The following is a 23,699-nucleotide window of genomic DNA, read 5'->3' on the forward strand; positions in this document are numbered from 1 at the left end:
TCCTTCCCTGAGTCTGACTAGCTGTGCCCTCTGTTATACATGGACCTTCCTTCCCTGAGTCTGACTAGCTGTGCCCTCCTTCATACATGGACTTTCCTTCCCTGAGTCTGACTAGCTGTGCCCTCCTTCATATGTGGACTTTCCTTCCCTGAGTCTGACTAGCTGTGCCCTCCGTTATACATGGACTTTCCTTCCCTGAGTCTGACTAGCTGTGCCCTCCGTTATACATGGACCTTCCTTCCCTGAGTCTGACTAGCTGTGCCCTCCTTCATACGTGGCCTTTCCTTCCCTGAGTCTGACTAGCTGTGCCCTCTGTTATACGTGGCTTTTCCTTCCCTGAGTCTGACTAGCTGTGCCCTCCTTCATACGTGGCCTTTCCTTCCCTGAGTCTGACTAGCTGTGCCCTCCTTCAGACATGGACCTTGCTTCCCTGAGTCTGACTAGCTGTGCCCTCCGTTATACATGAACTTTCCTTCCCTGAGTCTGACTAGCTGTGCCCTCCGTTATACATGGACCTTCCTACCCTGAGTCTGACTAGCTGTGCCCTCCTTCATACATGGACTTTCCTTCCCTGAGTCTGACTAGCTGTGCCCTCCTTCATACGTGGCCTTTCCTTCCCTTAGTCTGACTAGCTGTGCCCTCCGTTATACGTGGCCTTTCCTTCCCTGAGTCTGACTAGCTGTGCCCTCCTTCATACATGGCCTTTCCTTCCCAGAGTCTTAGCTGTGCCCTCCTTCAGACATAGACCTTCCTTCCCTGAGCCTGACTAGCTGTGCCCTCTGTTATACATGGACCTTCCTTCCTGAGTCTGACTAGCTGTGCCCTCCGTTATACATGGACTTTCCTTCCCTGAGTCTGACTAGCTGTGCCCTCCTTCAGACATGGACTTTCCTTCCCTGAGTCTGACTAGCTGTGCCCTCCTTCATACATGGACTTTCCTTCCCTGAGTCTGACTAGCTGTGCCCTCCGTTATACATGGACCTTCCTTCCCTGAGTCTGACTAGCTGTGCCCTCTGTTATACATGGACCTTCCTTCCCTGAGTCTGACTAGCTGTGCCCTCCTTCATACATATACATTTCTTCCCTGAGTCTGACTAGCTGTGCCCTCCTTCAGACATGGACCTTGCTTCCCTGAGTCTGACTAACTGTGCCCTCTGTTATACATAGACCTTCCTTCCCTGAGTCTGACTAGCTGTGCCCTCTGTTATACATGGACCTTCCTTCCCTGAGTCTGACTAGCTGTGCCCTCCTTCAGACATGGACTTTCCTTCCCTGAGTCTGACTAGCTGTGCCCTCCTTCATACATGGACCTTCCTTCCCTGAGTCTGACTAGCTGTGCCCTCCTTCAGACATGGAGCTTCCTTCCCTGAGTCTGACTAGCTGTGCCCTCCTTCAGACATGGACTTTCCTTCCCTGAGTCTGACTAGCTGTGCCCTCCTTCATACATGGACTTTCCTTCCCTGAGTCTGACTAGCTGTGCCCTCCGTTATACATGGACCTTCCTTCCCTGAGTCTGACTAGCTGTGCCCTCCTTCATACATGGACCTTCCTTCCCTGAGTCTGACTAGCTGTGCCCTCTGTTATACATGGACCTTCCTTCCCTGAGTCTGACTAGCTGTGCCCTCCTTCATACATGGACTTTCCTTCCCTGAGTCTGACTAGCTGTGCCCTCCTTCATATGTGGACTTTCCTTCCCTGAGTCTGACTAGCTGTGCCCTCCGTTATACATGGACTTTCCTTCCCTGAGTCTGACTAGCTGTGCCCTCCTTATACATGGACCTTCCTTCCCTGAGTCTGACTAGCTGTGCCCTCCTTCATACGTGGCCTTTCCTTCCCTGAGTCTGACTAGCTGTGCCCTCTGTTATACGTGGCTTTTCCTTCCCTGAGTCTGACTAGCTGTGCCCTCCTTCATAAATAGTGGCCTTTCCTTCCCTGAGTCTGACTAGCTGTGCCCTCCTTCAGACATGGACCTTGCTTCCCTGAGTCTGACTAGCTGTGCCCTCCGTTATACATGAACTTTCCTTCCCTGAGTCTGACTAGCTGTGCCCTCCGTTATACATGGACCTTCCTTCCCTGAGTCTGACTAGCTGTGCCCTCCTTCATACATGGACTTTCCTTCCCTGAGTCTGACTAGCTGTGCCCTCCTTCATACGTGGCCTTTCCTTCCCTTAGTCTGACTAGCTGTGCCCTCCGTTATACATGGCCTTTCCTTCCCTGAGTCTGACTAGCTGTGCCCTCCTTCATACGTGGCCTTTCCTTCCCAGAGTCTTAGCTGTGCCCTCCTTCAGACATAGACCTTCCTTCCCTGAGCCTGACTAGCTGTGCCCTCTGTTATACATGGACCTTCCTTCCCTGAGTCTGACTAGCTGTGCCCTCCGTTATACATGGACTTTCCTTCCCTGAGTCTGACTAGCTGTGCCCTCCTTCAGACATGGACTTTCCTTCCCTGAGTCTGACTAGCTGTGCCCTCCTTCATACATGGACTTTCCTTCCCTGAGTCTGACTAGCTGTGCCCTCCGTTATACATGGACCTTCCTTCCCTGAGTCTGACTAGCTGTGCCCTCTGTTATACATGGACCTTCCTTCCCTGAGTCTGACTAGCTGTGCCCTCCTTCATACATATACATTTCTTCCCTGAGTCTGACTAGCTGTGCCCTCCTTCAGACATGGACCTTGCTTCCCTGAGTCTGACTAACTGTGCCCTCTGTTATACATAGACCTTCCTTCCCTGAGTCTGACTAGCTGTGCCCTCTGTTATACATGGACCTTCCTTCCCTGAGTCTGACTAGCTGTGCCCTCCTTCAGACATGGACTTTCCTTCCCTGAGTCTGACTAGCTGTGCCCTCCTTCAGACATGGACTTTCCTTCCCTGAGTCTGACTAGCTGTGCCCTCCGTTATACATGGACCTTCCTTCCCTGAGTCTGACTAGTTGTGCCCTCTGTTATACATGGACCTTCCTTCCCTGAGTCTGACTAGCTGTGCCCTCCGTTATACATGGACCTTCCTTCCCTGAGTCTGACTAGCTGTGCCCTCCTTCAGACATGGACCTTGCTTCCCTGAGTCTGACTAGCTGTGCCCTCTGTTATACATGGACCTTCCTTCCCTGAGTCTGACTAACTGTGCCCTCTGTTATACATGGACCTTCCTTCCCTGAGTCTGACTAGCTGTGCCCTCCTTCATACATGGACTTTCCTTCCCTGAGTCTGACTAGCTGTGCCCTCCTTCATACGTGGCCTTTCCTTCCCTGAGTCTGACTAGCTGTGCCCTCCTTCATACATGGACTTTCCTTCCCTGAGTCTGACTAGCTGTGCCCTCCTTCATACATGGACCTTCCTTCCCTGAGTCTGACTAGCTGTGCCCTCCTTCAGACATGGTGATAGATAGAGACAGCTACAGTATGTATGGGAACAACCTGTCATGTTTGGTCTATGTCCTTACCATGGAAAACATGAACAACATGGGCCCATGAATGAACAGATTTCTATTTAAAAAGTTAATGTAAACGGAACCTTCTAAAACGATGTGTCAGCTGAATTTGCGTGCCAGCAGCTTACCAGAAATCCCAAACTTAAACAAATACTGGCATAGTGCTGGCAGCCTGGCTGAACTGGTTGGCATAACATTCAGTCTAGCCTGAATAGCCACCGATCAATCCGACCATCTCAAAATAATGGAGTAAATAGTGTAATCCTCTTCAAATAATCTAATAACTGAAATGACCAATTAGAGGATAGATAGAGAGAGCATCAGTGAGCTTTGGAAATGTTGTGTTCTCCACTCTAAGGGTGTCTGTCAATGTTCAGAGCTGTTTGGTTGTAAAAGAGGTGAAAGTTCAGCTCACCTGGAGTCCACGCCGTCCAGTATCTTCTGTGACTGGCTTCCCATCACCTCTTGTTTCAGGTAGTAGAGCATTCTAACCCGCAGCAACACCCTGCACACAGACACAGCCCCGCCCACGGTCACCACAAAGCCTCAGCACGCACAAACGCTGAGAGAGCAGAACGGCTTTCACGCGCATGTCCGTAAATACACGCTCACGCATTTACACACACAATCAAAATATCACTCTCTCTCACACACATTCTCACTTTCCTCCGGGATGACTGAAACTCGTCACGGTAGATGACTGAAACACGGTGCCAAGCTCGTCACGGTAGATGACTGACATACTGTGCCTAGCTCGTCACGGTAGATGACTGACATACTGTGCCTAGCTCGTCACGGTAGATGACTGACACACGGTGCCTAGCTCGTCACGGTAGATGACTGAAATACGGTGCCTAGCTCGTCAAGGTAGATGACTGAAATACTGTGCCTAGCTCGTCACGGTAGATGACTGACATACTGTGCCTAGCTCGTCACGGTAGATGACTGAACCACTGTGCCTAGCTCGTCACGGTAGATGACTGACATACTGTGCCTAGCTCGTCACGGTAGATGACTGAAATACTGTGCCTAGCTCGTCACGGTAGATGACTGAACCACTGTGCCTAGCTCGTCACGGTAGATGACTGACATACTGTGCCTAGCTCGTCACGGTAGATGACTGAACCACTGTGCCTAGCTCGTCACGGTAGATGACTGACATACTGTGCCTAGCTCGTCACGGTAGATGACTGACATACTGTGCCTAGCTCGTCACGGTAGATGACTGAACCACTGTGCCTAGCTCGTCACGGTAGATGACTGACATACTGTGCCTAGCTCGTCACGGTAGATGACTGAAACACGGTGCCTAGCTCGTCACGGTAGATGACTGACATACTGTGCCTAGCTCGTCACGGTAGATGACTGAACCACTGTGCCTAGCTCGTCACGGTAGATGACTGACATACTGTGCCTAGCTCGTCACGGTAGATGACTGAAATACTGTGCCAAGCTCATCACGGTAGATGACTGACATACTGTGCCTAGCTCGTCACGGTAGATGACTGAAATACGGTGCCAAGCTCGTCACGGTAGATGACTGAAATACTGTGCCTAGCTCGTCACGGTAGATGACTAAAATACTGTGCCTAGCTCGTCAAGGTAGATGACTGACATACTGTGCCTAGCTCGTCACGGTAGATGACTGACATACTGTGCCAAGCTCTTCACGGTAGATGACTGACACACGGTGCCTAGCTCGTCACGGTAGATGACTGACATACTGTGCCAAGCTCGTCACGGTAGATGACTGAAATACTGTGCCTAGCTCGTCACGGTAGATGACTGAAATACTGTGCCTAGCTCGTCACGGTAGATGACTGAAACACGGTGCCAAGCTCGTCACGGTAGATGACTGAAATACGGTGCCAAGCTCGTCACGGTAGATGACTGAAACAGGCTGCCTAGCTCGTCACAGTAGATGACTGAAATACTGTGCCTAGCTCGTCACGGTAGATGACTGAAACACGGTGCCAAGCTCGTCACAGTAGATGACTGAAATACGGTGCCAAGCTCGTCACGGTAGATGACTGAAACAGGCTGCCTAGCTCGTCACAGTAGATGACTGAAATACGGTGCCTAGCTCGTCACGGTAGATGACTGAAACACGGTGCCTAGCTCGTCACGGTAGATGACTGAACCACGGTGCCTAGCTCGTCACGGTAGATGACTGAAATACGGTGCCAAGCTCGTCACGGTAGATGACTGAAATACGGTGCCAAGCTCGTCACGGTAGATGACTGAAACAGGCTGCCTAGCTCGTCACAGTAGATGACTGAAACACGGTGCCAAGCTCGTCACGGTAGATGACTGAAATACGGTGCCAAGCTCGTCACGGTAGATGACTGAAACAGGCTGCCTAGCTCGTCAAAGTAGATGACTGAAATACGGTGCCTAGCTCGTCACGGTAGATGACTGAAACACGGTGCCAAGCTCGTCACGGTAGATGACTGAACCACGGTGCCTAGCTCGTCACGGTAGATGACTGACATACTGTGCCTAGCTAGTCACGGTAGATGACTGACACACGGTGCCTAGCTCGTCACGGTAGATGATTGACATACTGTGCCAAGCTCGTCACGGTAGATGATTGACATACTGTGCCAAGCTCGTCACGGTAGATGACTGAAATACTGTGCCTAGCTCGTCACGGTAGATGACTGAAATACTGTGCCTAGCTCGTCACGGTAGATGACTGAAATACTGTGCCTAGCTCGTCACGGTAGATGACTGAAATACGGTGCCAAGCTCGTCACGGTAGATGACTGAACCACTGTGCCTAGCTCGTCACAGTAGATGACTGACATACTGTGCCTAGCTCGTCACGGTAGATGACTGACATACTGTGCCTAGCTCGTCACGGTAGATGACTGAACCACTGTGCCTAGCTCGTCACGGTAGATGACTGACATACTGTGCCTAGCTCGTCACGGTAGATGACTGAACCACGGTGCCTAGCTCGTCACGGTAGATGACTGACATAATGTGCCTAGCTCGTCACGGTAGATGACTGACATACTGTGCCTAGCTCGTCACGGTAGATAACTGAACCACTGTGCCTAGCTCGTCACGGTAGATGACTGACATACTGTGCCTAGCTCGTCACGGTAGATGACTGACATACTGTGCCTAGCTCGTCACGGTAGATGACTGAAATACTGTGCCAAGCTCGTCACGGTAGATGACTGACATACTGTGCCTAGCTCGTCACGGTAGATGACTGAAATACGGTGCCAAGCTCGTCACGGTAGATGACTGAAATACTGTGCCTAGCTCGTCACGGTAGATGACTAAAATACTGTGCCTAGCTCGTCACGGTAGATGACTGACATACTGTGCCTGCTCGTCACGGTAGATGACTGAATACTGTGCCAAGCTCATCACGGTAGATGACTGACACCACGGTGCCTGGCTCGTCACGGTAGATGACTGACATACTGTGCCAAGCTCGTCACGGTAGATGACTGAAATACTGTGCCTAGCTCGTCACGGTAGATGACTGAAATACTGTGCCTAGCTCGTCACGGTAGATGACTGAAACACGGTGCCAAGCTCGTCACGGTAGATGACTGAAATATGGTGCCAAGCTCGTCACGGTAGATGACTGAAACAGGCTGCCTAGCTCGTCACAGTAGATGACTGAAATACGGTGCCTAGCTCGTCACGGTAGATGACTGAAACACGGTGCCAAGCTCGTCACGGTAGATGACTGAACCACGGTGCCTAGCTCGTCACGGTAGATGACTGACATACTGTGCCTAGCTCGTCACGGTAGATGACTGACACACGGTGCCTAGCTCGTCACGGTAGATGACTGACATACTGTGCCAAGCTCGTCACGGTAGATGACTGAAATACTGTGCCTAGCTCGTCACGGTAGATGACTGAAATACTGTGCCTAGCTCGTCACGGTAGATGACTGAAATACGGTGCCAAGCTCGTCACGGTAGATGACTGAAACAGGCTGCCTAGCTCGTCACGGTAGATGACTGAAATACGGTGCCTAGCTCGTCACGGTAGATGACTGAAACACGGTGCCAAGCTCGTCACGGTAGATGACTGACATACTGTGCCTAGCTCGTCACGGTAGATGACTGACATACTGTGCCTAGCTCGTCACGGTAGATGACTGAAATACGGTGCCAAGCTCGTCACGGTAGATGACTGAAATACTGTGCCTAGCTCGTCACGGTAGATGACTGACATACTGTGCCAAGCTCATCACGGTAGATGACTGACATACTGTGCCTAGCTCATCACGGTAGATGACTGACACACGGTGCCTAGCTCGTCACGATAGATGACTGAAATACTGTGCCTAGCTCGTCACGGTAGATGACTAAAATACTGTGCCTAGCTCGTCAAGGTAGATGACTGACATACTGTGCCTAGCTCGTCACGGTAGATGACTGACATACTGTGCCAAGCTCTTCACGGTAGATGACTGACATACTGTGCCAAGCTCGTCACGGTAGATGACTGAAATACTGTGCCTAGCTCGTCACGGTAGATGACTGAAATACTGTGCCTAGCTCGTCACGGTAGATGACTGAAACACGGTGCCAAGCTCGTCACGGTAGATGACTGAAATACGGTGCCAAGCTCGTCACGGTAGATGACTGAAACAGGCTGCCTAGCTCGTCACAGTAGATGACTGAAATACGGTGCCTAGCTCGTCACGGTAGATGACTGAAACACGGTGCCAAGCTCGTCACAGTAGATGACTGAAATACGGTGCCAAGCTCGTCACGGTAGATGACTGAAACACGGTGCCTAGCTCGTCACGGTAGATGACTGAACCACGGTGCCTAGCTCGTCACGGTAGATGACTGAAATACGGTGCCAAGCTCGTCACGGTAGATGACTGAAATACGGTGCCAAGCTCGTCACGGTAGATGACTGAAACAGGCTGCCTAGCTCGTCACAGTAGATGACTGAAACACGGTGCCAAGCTCGTCACGGTAGATGACTGAAATACGGTGCCAAGCTCGTCACGGTAGATCACGGTAGATGACTGAAACAGGCTGCCTAGCTCGTCACAGTAGATGACTGAAATACGGTGCCTAGCTCGTCACGGTAGATGACTGAAACACGGTGCCAAGCTCGTCACGGTAGATGACTGAACCACGGTGCCTAGCTCGTCACGGTAGATGACTGACATACTGTGCCTAGCTCGTCACGGTAGATGACTGACACACGGTGCCTAGCTCGTCACGGTAGATGATTGACATACTGTGCCAAGCTCGTCACGGTAGATGATTGACATACTGTGCCAAGCTCGTCACGGTAGATGACTGAAATACTGTGCCTAGCTCGTCACGGTAGATGACTGAAATACTGTGCCTAGCTCGTCACGGTAGATGACTGAAATACTGTGCCTAGCTCGTCACGGTAGATGACTGAAATACGGTGCCAAGCTCGTCACGGTAGATGACTGAACCACTGTGCCTAGCTTGTCACAGTAGATGACTGACATACTGTGCCTAGCTCGTCACGGTAGATGACTGACATACTGTGCCTAGCTCGTCACGGTAGATGACTGAACCACTGTGCCTAGCTCGTCACGGTAGATGACTGACATACTGTGCCTAGCTCGTCACGGTAGATGACTGAACCACGGTGCCTAGCTCGTCACGGTAGATGACTGACATAATGTGCCTAGCTCGTCACGGTAGATGACTGACATACTGTGCCTAGCTCGTCACGGTAGATGACTGAACCACTGTGCCTAGCTCGTCACGGTAGATGACTGACATACTGTGCCTAGCTCGTCACGGTAGATGACTGACATACTGTGCCTAGCTCGTCACGGTAGATGACTGAAATACTGTGCCAAGCTCGTCACGGTAGATGACTGACATACTGTGCCTAGCTCGTCACGGTAGATGACTGAAATACGGTGCCAAGCTCGTCACGGTAGATGACTGAAATACTGTGCCTAGCTCGTCACGGTAGATGACTAAAATACTGTGCCTAGCTCGTCACGGTAGATGACTGACATACTGTGCCTAGCTCGTCACGGTAGATGACTGGCATACTGTGCCAAGCTCATCACGGTAGATGACTGACACACGGTGCCTAGCTCGTCACGGTAGATGACTGACATACTGTGCCAAGCTCGTCACGGTAGATGACTGAAATACTGTGCCTAGCTCGTCACGGTAGATGACTGAAATACTGTGCCTAGCTCGTCACGGTAGATGACTGAAACACGGTGCCAAGCTCGTCACGGTAGATGACTGAAATATGGTGCCAAGCTCGTCACGGTAGATGACTGAAACAGGCTGCCTAGCTCGTCACAGTAGATGACTGAAATACGGTGCCTAGCTCGTCACGGTAGATGACTGAAACACGGTGCCAAGCTCGTCACGGTAGATGACTGAACCACGGTGCCTAGCTCGTCACGGTAGATGACTGACATACTGTGCCTAGCTCGTCACGGTAGATGACTGACACACGGTGCCTAGCTCGTCACGGTAGATGACTGACATACTGTGCCAAGCTCGTCACGGTAGATGACTGAAATACTGTGCCTAGCTCGTCACGGTAGATGACTGAAATACGGTGCCAAGCTCGTCACGGTAGATGACTGAAACAGGCTGCCTAGCTCGTCACGGTAGATGACTGAAATACGGTGCCTAGCTCGTCACGGTAGATGACTGAAACACGGTGCCAAGCTCGTCACGGTAGATGACTGACATACTGTGCCTAGCTCGTCACGGTAGATGACTGACATACTGTGCCTAGCTCGTCACGGTAGATGACTGAAATACTGTGCCAAGCTCGTCACGGTAGATGACTGAAATACTGTGCCTAGCTCGATGACTGACATACTGTGCCCTGGGTAGATGACTGACATACTGTGCTGTGCCAGCTCGTCACGGTAGATGACTGACATACTGTGCCTAGCTCGTCACGGTAGATGACTGACATACTGTGCCTAGCTCGTCACGGTAGATGACTGAAACACGGTGCCAAGCTCGTCACGGTAGATGACTGAAATACGGTGCCAAGCTCGTCACGGTAGATGACTGAAACAGGCTGCCTAGCTCGTCACAGTAGATGACTGAAATACGGTGCCTAGCTCGTCACGGTAGATGACTGAAACACGGTGCCAAGCTCGTCACGGTAGATGACTGAACCACGGTGCCTAGCTCGTCACGGTAGATGACTGACATACTGTGCCTAGCTCGTCACGGTAGATGACTGACACACGGTGCCTAGCTCGTCACGGTAGATGACTGACATACTGTGCCAAGCTCGTCACGGTAGATGACTGAAATACTGTGCCTAGCTCGTCACGGTAGATGACTGAAATACTGTGCCTAGCTCGTCACGGTAGATGACTGAAATACGGTGCCAAGCTCGTCAAGGTAGATGACTGAAACAGGCTGCCTAGCTCGTCACGGTAGATGACTGACATACTGTGCCAAGCTCGTCACGGTAGATGACTGAAATACTGTGCCTAGCTCGTCACGGTAGATGACTGACATACTGTGCCTAGCTCGTCACGGTAGATGACTGACACACGGTGCCTAGCTCGTCACGGTAGATGACTGACATACTGTGCCAAGCTCGTCACGGTAGATGACTGAAATACTGTGCCTAGCTCGTCACGGTAGATGACTGAAATACTGTGCCTAGCTCGTCACGGTAGATGACTGAAACACGGTGCCAAGCTCGTCACGGTAGATGACTGAAATACGGTGCCAAGCTCGTCACGGTAGATGACTGAAACAGGCTGCCTAGCTCGTCACAGTAGATGACTGAAATACGGTGCCTAGCTCGTCACGGTAGATGACTGAAACACGGTGCCAAGCTCGTCACGGTAGATGACTGACATACTGTGCCTAGCTCGTCACGGTAGATGACTGACACACGGTGCCTAGCTCGTCACGGTAGATGACTGACATACTGTGCCAAGCTCGTCACGGTAGATGACTGAAATACTGTGCCTAGCTCGTCACGGTAGATGACTGAAATACTGTGCCTAGCTCGTCACGGTAGATGACTGAAACACGGTGCCAAGCTCGTCACGGTAGATGACTGAAATACGGTGCCTAGCTCGTCACGGTAGATGACTGAAACACGGTACCAAGCTCGTCACGGTAGATGACTGAACCACGGTGCCTAGCTCGTCACGGTAGATGACTGACATACTGTGCCTAGCTCGTCACGGTAGATGACTGACACACGGTGCCTAGCTCGTCACGGTAGATGACTGACATACTGTGCCTAGCTCGTCACGGTAGATGACTGACATACTGTGCCTAGCTCGTCACGGTAGATGACTGAAATACGGTGCCAAGCTCGTCACTCGTCACGGTAGATGACTGAGATACTGTGCCTAGCTCGTCACGGTAGATGACTGAAACACGGTGCCAAGCTCGTCACGGTAGATGACTGACATACTGTGCCTAGCTCGTCACGGTAGATGACTGACATACTGTGCCTAGCTCGTCACGGTAGATGACTGAAATACTGTGCCTAGCTCGTCACGGTAGATGACTGAAATACGGTGCCAAGCTCGTCACTCGTCACGGTAGATGACTGAGATACTGTGCCTAGCTCGTCACGGTAGATGACTGAAATACGGTGCCAAGCTCGTCACTCGTCACGGTAGATGACTGAGATACTGTGCCTAGCTCGTCACGGTAGATGACTGAACCACGGTGCCAAGCTCGTCACTCGTCACGGTAGATGACTGAGATACTGTGCCTAGCTCGTCACGGTAGATGACTGAACCACGGTGCCTAGCTCGTCACAGTAGATCAACTGTCCATGCAAAGGGAAACATCTTGTATTGTTGTATATACTGTATAAATGTTGTCTACAATGATACACACATGCCCAAAATGGAGTGGGATAGAAAATATGCAGCAGTACAGTCACTGTGTAGTCAGTCCCTTATGCAGTGTCTGTGCCATAGAGAGTGAGACAGTGTCTGTGCCATATAGAGCGAGACAGTGTCTGTGCCATAGAGAGTGAGACAGTGTCTGTGCCATATAGAGCGAGACAGTGTCTGTGCTGTAGAGAGCGAGACAGTGTCTGTGCCATAGAGAGCGAGACAGTGTCTGTGCCATAGAGAGCGAGACAGTGTCTGTGCCATAGAGAGCGAGACAGTGTCTGTGCCATAGAGAGCGAGACTGTGTCTGTGCCATAGAGAGCGAGACAGTGTCTGTGCCATAGAGACTGAGACAGTGTCTGTGCCACAGAGAGCGAGACTGTGTCTGTGCCATAGAGAGCGAGACAGTGTCTGTGCCATAGAGACTGAGACAGTGTCTGTGCCATAGAGACTGAGACAGTGTCTGTGCCACAGAGAGCGAGACAGTGTCTGTGCCATAGAGAGTGAGACAGTGTCTGTGCCATAGAGACGGCGACCGTGTCCGTGCCATAGAGAGTGAGACAGTGTCTGTGCCATAGAGATGAGTGGTGTGATATGATGTGATCTCTGGGCTGGCAGGGAGAGGAGAGAAGAGAGAGGCAGGCTGAGTCAGAGGAGAGATGCTGTTTCCATGACGCACCCAGCCAGGCATCAGTCAGCCCTAGCTTTACACATCCAGTATGACACTAGTGGAAAGGGAGTGACATGAGAACATCCCCTCTGCAGGCAGAGCTGTGAGCTCCAGTGCTGAGGCTCTGGTCCAGGCCTCTCCCCTCCCTCCCTGCCTCTGAGGGGCTGTGCCCTGGGTCTCCCTGCAGCAGCTGCTGTTTCCTGTGGCTGTCAGCAAGGCCCTACATCACTCTTTCCCTCTCTCTCTCTCTCTTACACTCAGACAGACAGCCTGGAGTGTGGGAGGTATCTGACGGAGAAGGGAACCTCTCTGCCCCAGACATAGAGCTCATACATGCACATGAGTGTGAGTACACACACACACACACACACACACACACACACACACACACACACACACACACACACATACACACACACACACACACACACACACACACACACACACACACACACACAAAAATACCCATACCCTCATGTACATACTGTACTTACTATACAAGCACAGATGCAAACAGTCAGATACATAAAGGTAAACACACACACACAATCACATGCAGATCATATATATGGCATGTATTAGCACAAGTCATACTGAGAATGTTACACATATCCCAACAGAACACAGGCCTCGTCAGTCTTAACCTTACATTCCTAACAGGCCAGTACTAGTAGCTACACAGTATTGAACACACATCGTCTAAATGTCATTATCATAGGACAGGGTTCTGGATCTCTGTGTGGGACAGGGATAGTAGGGGGCCATGCCTGTGCATGCCCCATCCCCACGCCAGTCCACATTCCTCCCTGAGGGGAAAACGCGGAGGTCAGCAAAGCCACAGAGTGTGTCCAGAGAGCCTCTCATCGGACGATGCCTGGCTTCAGCACTACTGCTCTGGGAACAATGGGGAACTTTCTGTGGAAGCCCTGCATGACTCTGTTTAAAGCAGGATGGCAGGAGACAAACCCCCCAAACAACCCCGTTTAGAAAGACAGTAACCGAAATCTATTTACTGTAGTTTAACACATTTCACCATCATCTAGTTGGCTAAGTTTTATATCTCAACAACCATCATCTATATGGCTAAATTTTATATCTCAACAACCATCATCTAGTTGGCTAAGTTTATTATCTCAACAACCATCATCTATTTGGCTAAATTTTATATCTCAACAACCATCATCTAGTTGGATAAGTTTTATATCTCAACAACCATCATCTAGTTGGCTAAATGTTATATCTCAACAACCATCATCTAGTTGGATAAGTTTATTATCTCATCAACCATCATCTATATGGCTAAATTTTATATCTCAACAACCATCATCTAGTTGGATAAGTTTTATATCTCAACAACCATTATCTAGTTGGATAAGTTTATTATCTCATCAACCATCATCTATATGGCTAAATTTTATATCTCAACAACCATCATCTAGTTGGATAAGTTTTATATCTCAACAACCATCATCTATATGGCTAAGTTTTATATCTCAACAACCATCATCTAGTTGGATAAGTTTTATATCTCAACAACCATCATCTAGTTGGCTAAATTTTATATCTCAACAACCATCATCTAGTTGGCTAAATTTTATATCTCAACAACCATCATCTAGTTGGCTAAGTTTTATATCTCAACAACCATCATCTAGTTGGATCAGTTTTATATCTCAACAACCATCATCTAGTTGGATAAGTTTTATATCTCAACAACCATCATCTAGTTGGATAAGTTTTATATCTCAACAACCATTATCTAGTTGGATAAGTTTTATATCTCAACAACCATCATCTAGTTGGATAAGTTTTATATCTCAACAACCATTATCTAGTTGGATAAGTTTTATATCTCAACAACCATCATCTAGTTGGATAAGTTTTATATCTCAACAACCATTATCTAGTTGGATAAGTTTTATATCTCAACAACCATCATCTAGTTGGATAAGTTTTATATCTCAACAACCATCATCTAGTTGGATAAGTTTTATATCTCAACAACCATCATCTAGTTGGATAAGTTTTATATCTCAACAACCATCATCTAGTTGGATAAGTTTTATATCTCAACAACCATCATCTAGTTGGATAAGTTTTATATCTCAACAACCATTATCTAGTTGGATAAGTTTTATATCTCAACAACCATCATCTAGTTGGATAAGTTTTATATCTCAACAACCATCATCTAGTTGGATAAGTTTTATATCTCAACAACCATTATCTAGTTGGATAAGTTTTATATCTCAACAACCATCATCTAGTTGGATAAGTTTTATATCTCAACAACCATTATCTAGTTGGATAAGTTTTATATCTCAACAACCATCATCTAGTTGGATAAGTTTTATATCTCAACAACCATCATCTAGTTGGATAAGTTTTATATCTCAACAACCATCATCTAGTTGGATAAGTTTTATATCTCAACAACCATCATCTAGTTGGATAAGTTTTATATCTCAACAACCATTATCTAGTTGGATAAGTTTTATATCTCAACAACCATCATCTAGTTGGATAAGTTTTATATCTCAACAACCATCATCTAGTTGGATAAGTTTTATATCTCAACAACCATTATCTAGTTGGATAAGTTTTATATCTCAACAACCATCATCTAGTTGGATAAGTTTTATATCTCAACAACCATCATCTAGTTGGATAAGTTTTATATCTCAACAACCATTATCTAGTTGGATAAGTTTTATATCTCAACAACCATCATCTAGTTGGATAAGTTTTATATCTCAACAACCATCATCTAGTTGGATAAGTTTTATATCTCAACAACCATTATCTAGTTGGATAAGTTTTATATCTCAACAACCATCATCTAGTTGGATAAGTTTTATATCTCAACAAACCATCATCTAGTTGGATAAGTTTTATATCTCAACAACCATCATCTAGTTGGATAAGTTTTATATCTCAACAACCATTATCTAGTTGGATAAGTTTTATATCTCAACAACCATCATCTAGTTGGATAAGTTTTATATCTCAACAACCATTATCTAGTTGGATAAGTATCTAGTTGGATAAGTTTTATATCTCAACAACCATCATCTAGTTGGATAAGTTTTATATCTCAACAACCATTATCTAGTTGGATAAGTTTTATATCTCAACAACCATCATCTAGTTGGATAAGTTTTATATCTCAACAAACCATCATCTAGTTGGATAAGTTTTATATCTCAACAACCATCATCTAGTTGGATAAGTTTTATATCTCAACAACCATTATCTAGTTGGATAAGTTTTATATCTCAACAACCATCATCTAGTTGGATAAGTTTTATATCTCAACAACCATCATCTAGTTGGATAAGTTTTATATCTCAACAACCATCATCTAGTTGGATAAGTTTTATATCTCAACAACCATCATCTAGTTGGATAAGTTTTATATCTCAACAACCATCATCTAGTTGGATAAGTTTTATATCTCAACAACCATTATCTAGTTGGATAAGTTTTATATCTCAACAACCATCATCTAGTTGGATAAGTTTTATATCTCAACAACCATCATCTAGTTGGATAAGTTTTATATCTCAACAACCATCATCTAGTTGGATAAGTTTTATATCTCAACAACCATTATCTAGTTGGATAAGTTTTATATCTCAACAACCATCATCTAGTTGGATAAGTTTTATATCTCAACAACCATCATCTAGTTGGATAAGTTTTATATCTCAACAACCATCATCTAGTTGGATAAGTTTTATATCTCAACAACCATCATCTAGTTGGATAAGTTTTATATCTCAACAACCATCATCTAGTTGGATCAGTTTTATATCTCAACAACCATCATCTAGTTGGCTAAGTTTTATATCTCAACAACCATTATCTGCTAACTTATAGGTTCATATTTCAAACCATTTCATTGGATGTAAGAGTTGTTTTCTTCTCCCCATCATCTATGTAGCTTTATATAAAATATAATACATCCCTGGCTGTAGTGTAATCAGTTTTTTCTATCTGTCAATAAAAGATCAGTGACAGCTATTAGTTCGTGGTAAAATCCCATTCAGATGATTATCATTCAGCAGTGTAATCTATAATCTGATTCACGGTCATTAGATGGAGAAGATGGCTGCTTCAATTTGTCTTAATTCCAGACAGTGGTGATGATGTGCAGGAGTCAAAACTCTGCTACTGACAAAAACATACAATTATGTTTTCACACAGGCTAGCGTCAATACACTGAAGCAAACTGAGGGAAATACAAAATATGAGACATTTCATAAATTTGACCTCAACTCTATATACGACAGAGACAAGAACCTACGTTTATTTCCAACATCAATAAAAACCAAGCTAAGACACATTTACATTTAAGTCATTTAGCAGACGCTCTTATCCAGACCGACTTACAAATTGGTGCGTTCACCTTATGACATCCAGTGGAACAGCCACTTTACAATAGTGCATCTAAATCTTTTAAGGGGGGTGAGAAGGATTACTTTATCCTATCCTAGGTATTCCTGAAAGAGGTGGGGTTTCAGGTGTCTCCATTTACAAAGACAAGTTGTTTGTTCCAATGTAACTATAAGACAACAATACCATTAAAAAAAAATCTAAAAGTGTACTGAATATATTTAATACTATAGGCCTATTGTACCAAGAGTAGCTTCTTACTTGTTGCAGTGGTGTTTGAGGTGCTTCTTGTATCCCTCGTCCTGCAGCATGTGTTCTGGGTTGTGCTTCCTGATCCACTCAGCCTTCTGGATGTCAAATGTGCTGGATTGAGTCTTCATCTTCTTCCCCTTCCTGCCTCTGGGGACCGGGGTCGACAGACCTGAGGGAGGAACGCAGATACAATTTGTGGTTATGGACACCGGTTTATAAACACACATTAAAAACATTAACAGTAAACCAATAGCACAGTGGTAAGGGGAAATGCCCTTTAAAGGACGAATTCCTTGAGAGGAACCAGATTCTAATCTGTGTTTGGACCCCTGAGGTTTGGTCATTCTGAGGTTGTAACGTACCCAGGTGGTTCTGTAGTTCCTTGGTCTGTCCGTCCTCGGAGGGGGCGATCAGGTCCCACATGAAGCTCTTGATCTTGTCATCACCGCGGTAGTGAACCAGACAGTAGGCCAGAAGGGCTCTACAGATAGACTCTACATCACGCTCTGTCAGCTGCTTCTTAAAACGACCATGGAGCAGGATATCCTTCCAACGACCCCACCTGGACGACACAGGAGAGGAGAAGGGCAATGCTGGAGACAAATGCTGTACAATATAGATGGACAACACAGGAGAGCCTCAGTACAGACACAACACCATACAATATAGATGGACAACACAGGAGAGCCTCAGTACAGACTAGATGTCGACCGATTAATCGGAATGGCCGATTAATTAGGGCCTATTTCAAGTTTTCATAACAATCGGAAATCTGTATTTTTGGGCGCCGATTTGCCGATTTTTTAAAATGTATTTATTATTATTTTTACACCTTTATTTAATCTTTATTTAACTAGGCAAGTCAGTTAAGAACACATTTTTATTTTCAATGACGGCCTAGGAACGGTGGGTTAACTGCCTCGTTCAGGGGCAGAAAGACAGATTTTCACCTTGTCAGCTCGGGGATCCGGTCTTACAACCATACAGTTAACTAGTCCAACGCAATAACGACCTGCCTCTCTCTCGTTACACTCCACAAGGAGACTGCCTGTTACGCAAATGCAGTAAGCCAAGGTAAGTTGCTAGCTAGCATTAAACTTATCTTATAAAAAAACAATCAATCATAATCATAGTTAACTACACATGGTTGATGATATTACTAGATATTATCTAGTGTGTCCTGTGTTGCATATAATCTGACTGAGCATACAAGTATCTAAGTATCTGACTGAGCGGTGGTAGGCAGAAGCAGGCACGTAAACATTCATTCAAACAGCATTTCGTGCGTTTTGCCAGCAGCTCTTCGTTGTGCATCAAGCATTGCGCTGTTTATGACTTCAAACCTATCAACTCCCGAGATGAGGCTGGTGTAACCGAAGTGAAATGGCTGGCTAGTTAGCACGCGCTAATAGCGATTCAAACTTCACTCGCTCTGAGCCTTGGGTGGTTGTTTCCCTTGCTCTGCATGGGTAACGCTGCTTCGATGTGGTGGCTGTTGTCATTGTGTTGCTGGTTCGAGCCCAGGGAGGAGCGAGGAGAGGGACGGAAGCTATACTGTTACACTGGCAATACTAAAGTGCCTATAAGAACATCCAATAGTCAAAGGTTAATGAAATACAAATGGTATAGAGGGAAATAGTCCTATAATAACTACAACCTAAAACTTCTTACCTGGGAATATTGAAGACTCATGTTAAAAGGAACCACCAGCTTTCATATGTTCTCATGTTCTGAGCAAGGAACTGAAACGTTAGCTTTCTTACATAGCACATATTGCACTTTTACGTTCTTCTCCAACACTTTGTTTTTGCATTATTTAAACCAAATTGAACATGTTTCATTATCTACTTGAGGCTAAATTGATTTTATTGATGTATTATATTAAGTTAAAATAAGTGTTAATTCAGTATTGTTGTAATTGTCATTATTACAAATACTTTATTTTATTTTAATTGGCCGATTAATCGGTATCGGCTTTTTTGGTCCTCCGATAATCGGTATCGGTATTGAAAAATCATAATCGGTCGACCTCTAGTACACACACAACACAGCTGGACAACACAGGAGAGCTTCAGTACAGACACAACACTTTACAATATAGATGGACAACACAGGAGAGCACAGGAGAACACAAGTGGTCCAGTCACTGTCACTAACCCGTATACTAGTAGGTTCTTCTCCACTCTGAAGCACTCTGTCCTGCCGTAGCTGTTGAGGCGGTCGTGGGGCCGGCGGAGCTTGGGCTTGTCCTCGTTGTCACTCTCCCCCTCTGACAGCTCTGCCAGCTCGTCCTTAGTGGCACTGAAGGGTCGGGTCTGCTTCCTCACCCTCGGAGTGTCAATTACCAGGCTGTTCTGTTGTGGAATAGGAACACACACAGATACTCAGATACTATTGTAGCAAATTCACACATGGCATTGATCTTATCTCCTATATAACATATCTCATCGCGGCCAGAAAGAGCAGGTTCAGTGTTTAAACTAAAGCATTACTTACTCTGCCATTGGCAGTGTCCATGTCAATCTCAGCCTTCTTGGCCCACTTGTCCCAGAAGTTGGGGTCGTCCAGAGAAATGTCTGTGCGGTTTCCGGATGCCACAAAACTGGCCTGAGAGAAGAAGACATTATATCACATTGAACCTTGTTAATCTGATTCACTGTTCCTTCCTGAGTCTCCTTCAATGAGAAGTCTGAGTCTCCTAAAAGAGCTGAGAGTCTGTGATGAAGAGTGACATGAGAGTAGACAGGAGACACTGGTTACTACTGCTAGTCATGCAGAAAGGAAAAGGATAGCAACATTCAAACAATGACCACTGTGTGGTGCTCTTTCAGTCACTGGTACCTTGGCAAAGGTAGATCCCCGTCCCTCAGACTCGATGGTGATGGTCTTGGTCCTGCGTTGAAGGATCTGGTCGATGTCCTCCTCACAGAACTTGGCCCCCTCATCCTCATCGTCCATCAGAGCTCCATACGCCCCTTTCCTCAGCAGGTCCTCAATCTCCTTCTTAGACAGCTGCTGCTGGGTCGGCTGGAGAGAAGGGAGGGGGAGAAGGAGAAACAGAGAGGGTGTTAGGGGAACTGATGATGGACTACAGTAGATCACAGACTGGACTATTTACACATTACATCATTGTACACGCAAACATGAGCGATAACACATCCCTACGCATTAACACCACACAAAAACAGACAGACACTCTAGTGTGAGAAACGCAGAGGAGAGAGACAGTTAGTTGAAATGAAGCTGAACTGGATCACTTGACAGACCTTTTTAAATCTTAAAGAGTAGCAGCAACCCCTAGCTGACCCATGGTGTGTTAGTATGCAGCTGGTGGTGATAATGTCTGCTCAACACTTTCAGTCCAGCTAATCCAGAGAGAGAAACAGCTACGCTCCTCCTACACACTGATGAGGATATCTCAAAGCTGTGTTTATTATATTGACTAGTCCACTTTCTACACTCTCATTTTGTAGAATGGACTTAAAATTTTGTGCCTTCGGAATATATTCCGACCCCTAGACTTTTTACACATTTTGTTACATTACAGCCTTATTCTAAAATGGATAATATCATCAATCTACACACAATACCCCATAATGATGCAAAAACAACGCAAATAATGTTTTTTTTTTTGCAAATATATAAAATATATATATATATATATATATATATATATATATATTGAAATATCACAAGTATTCAGACCCTTTACTCAGTACTTTGTTGAAGCACAGTGGCAGCAATTACAGCCAAGTCTTCTTGGGTATGATGCTACAAGGTTGTATTTGGGAAGTTTCTGCAACTCCTCTCAAGCGCTGTCAGGTTGGATGGGGAGCGTTGCTGCACAGCTATTTTCAGGTCTCTCCAGAGATATTTGTTCAGGTTCAAGTCCAGCTCTGGCTGGGCCACTCAAGGACATTCAGAGACTTGTCCCGAAGCCACTCCTGTGTTGTTTTGGCTGTGTGCTTAGGGTTGTTGTCCTGTTGGGAGGTGAACCTTTGCCCCAGTCTGAGGTCCTGAGCGCTCTGGATGCAGGTTTTAATTGAGGATCTCTGTACTTTGCTCCATTCATCTTTGCCATGATCCTGACTAGTATCCCAGTCCCTGCCACTGAAAAACGTCCCCATAGCATGATGCTGTCACCACCATGCTTCTACGTAGGGATGGTGCCAGGTTTCCTCCAGATGTGACGCTTGGCATTCAGACCAAAGAGTTCAATCTTGGTTTCATCAGACCAGAGAATCTTGTTTCTCATGGTCTGAGAGTCTTCAGGTGCCTTTAGGCAAACTCCAAGCGGGCTGTCATGTGGCTTTTACTGAAGAATAGCTTCCGTCAGGCCACTCTACCATGAAGGCCAGATTGGTGGAGTGCTGCAGAGATGGGAAGGTTCTCCCATCTCCACTGAGGAACTCTAGAGCTCTGTCAGAGTGACCATCGGGTTCTTGGTCACCTCCCTGCCCAAGACCCTTCTTCCCCGATTGCTCAGTTTGGCCGGGCAGCCAGTTCTAGGAAGAGTCTTAGTGGTTCCAAACGTCTTCCATTTAAGAATGATGGAGGCCACTGTGTTCTTGCGGTCCTTCAATGCAGCAGACATTTTTTGGTACCCTTCCCCAGATCTGTGCCTCGACACAATCCTGTCTCGGAGCACTCCGTACAATTCCTTCGACATCTTGGCTTAGTTTTTGCTCTGACATGCACTGTCAACTGTGGACCTTATATAGAGGTGTGTTTTTCCCAAATCATGTCCAATCAATTGAATTTACCACAGGTGGACTCCCATATAGAGACATCTCAAAGATGATCAATGGAAACAGGATGCACCTGAGCTCAATTTCGAGACTCATAGCAAATGGTCTGAATACTTAAGTAAATAAGGTATTTCAGTTTTTTATTTGTACAAAATTAGCAAAAAGCTCTAAAAACCTGTGTTTGCTTTGCCATTATGGGTTATTGTGTGTAGATTGCTGAGAAGAAAACAAATATTTAATACATTTTAGAATAAGGCTGTAACGTAACAAATTGTGGAAAAAGTCAAGGGGTCTGAATACTTTCCAAATGCATAGCGCATCCACCGGACTGATACAGGTGCTGCAGAGTGTGTGTGTGTGTGACGGACACAGCAGACTCACCCCTCCACCTGGCAAGCTGTTCTCCCTGCCACTCATGCTCTGCAGCACAGCCTTGTCCAGGCCCAGTTTGAGGCTGGCCCGGTCAAACATCTCCCGCTCGTAAGAGTTCCTGGTGATCAGACGGTACACCTTCACCGCCTTGTTCTGACCAATCCTATGGCAGCGAGCCTGGGCCTGAGAATAATAGAAAATAACTTGGTTATGACCAGCCCAACACATTTTATATTTGTCCAATAAAAATAACTTCAGGATCAAGATCATTGCTCTGCTATAATAATATAATATATGCCATTTAGCAGACGCTTTTATCCAAAGCGACTTAGTCATTTTACTATCTCAGCCTCCAGTATTTATGCTGCAGTAGTTTATGTGTCGGGGGGCTAGGGTCAGTCCTATTCGGTGTCCTGTGTGAATTTAAGTGTGCTCTCTCTAATTCTCTCTTTCTTTCTCTCTCTCTGAGGACCTGAGCCCTAGGACCATGCCTCAGGACTACCTGACATGATGACTCCTTGCTGTCCCCAGTCCACCTGGCCGTGCTGCTGCTCCAGTTTCAACTGTTCTGCCTTATTATTATTGGACCATGCTGGTCATTTATGAACATTTGAACATCTTGGCCATGTTCTGTTATAATCTCCACCCGGCACAGCCAGAAGAGGACTGGCCACCCCTCAGAGCCTGGTTCCTCTCTAGGTTTCTTCCTAGGTTTTGGCCTTTCTATGGAGTTTTTCCTAGCCACCGTGCTTCTACACCTGCATTGCTTGCTGTTTGGGGTTTTAGGCTGGGTTTCTGTACAGCACTTTGAGATATCAGCTGATGTACGAAGGGCTATATAAATAAATTTGATTTGACTATCCAAGCTGTGTCAATTAAAAAGTTAAACTATTATAATAGGATATAAAAGACACTTCTCAATTCAAGGACTTCCTGAATTGACTGAATTGAAATAGAAAGTGACCACACCTTCGTTGCTAATTGTATTAC

At 46.4% G+C, this 23,699-nt stretch overlaps 1 protein-coding gene across 9 annotated transcripts in view; it reads right to left on the reverse strand.

The window, feature by feature from the left end:
- Positions 1-23,699, reverse strand: part of LOC115125476 (chromodomain-helicase-DNA-binding protein 9-like) — a 197,731-nt gene that overhangs the window by 55,122 nt on the left and 118,910 nt on the right. For all 9 annotated transcript variants that reach the window (XR_010461738.1, XR_010461737.1, XM_065013186.1 and 6 more), the window contains 7 exons: positions 22,719-22,892; positions 20,431-20,616; positions 20,086-20,196; positions 19,747-19,943; positions 17,952-18,151; positions 17,599-17,758; positions 3,843-3,932 (listed from right to left, as the gene is read on the reverse strand). Coding sequence is in view for 7 of the 9 variants with exons in the window: in XM_065013186.1 (XP_064869258.1) it covers positions 3,843-3,932; positions 17,599-17,758; positions 17,952-18,151; positions 19,747-19,943; positions 20,086-20,196; positions 20,431-20,616; positions 22,719-22,892 (1,118 nt within the window). In the remaining 2 variants the exon portion in view is untranslated. The remainder of the gene's footprint in view (positions 1-3,842; positions 3,933-17,598; positions 17,759-17,951; positions 18,152-19,746; positions 19,944-20,085; positions 20,197-20,430; positions 20,617-22,718; positions 22,893-23,699) is intronic.

This window comes from Oncorhynchus nerka, linkage group LG28, assembly GCF_034236695.1.
Source record: "Oncorhynchus nerka isolate Pitt River linkage group LG28, Oner_Uvic_2.0, whole genome shotgun sequence".
Classification (NCBI taxonomy): domain Eukaryota; kingdom Metazoa; phylum Chordata; class Actinopteri; order Salmoniformes; family Salmonidae; genus Oncorhynchus; species Oncorhynchus nerka.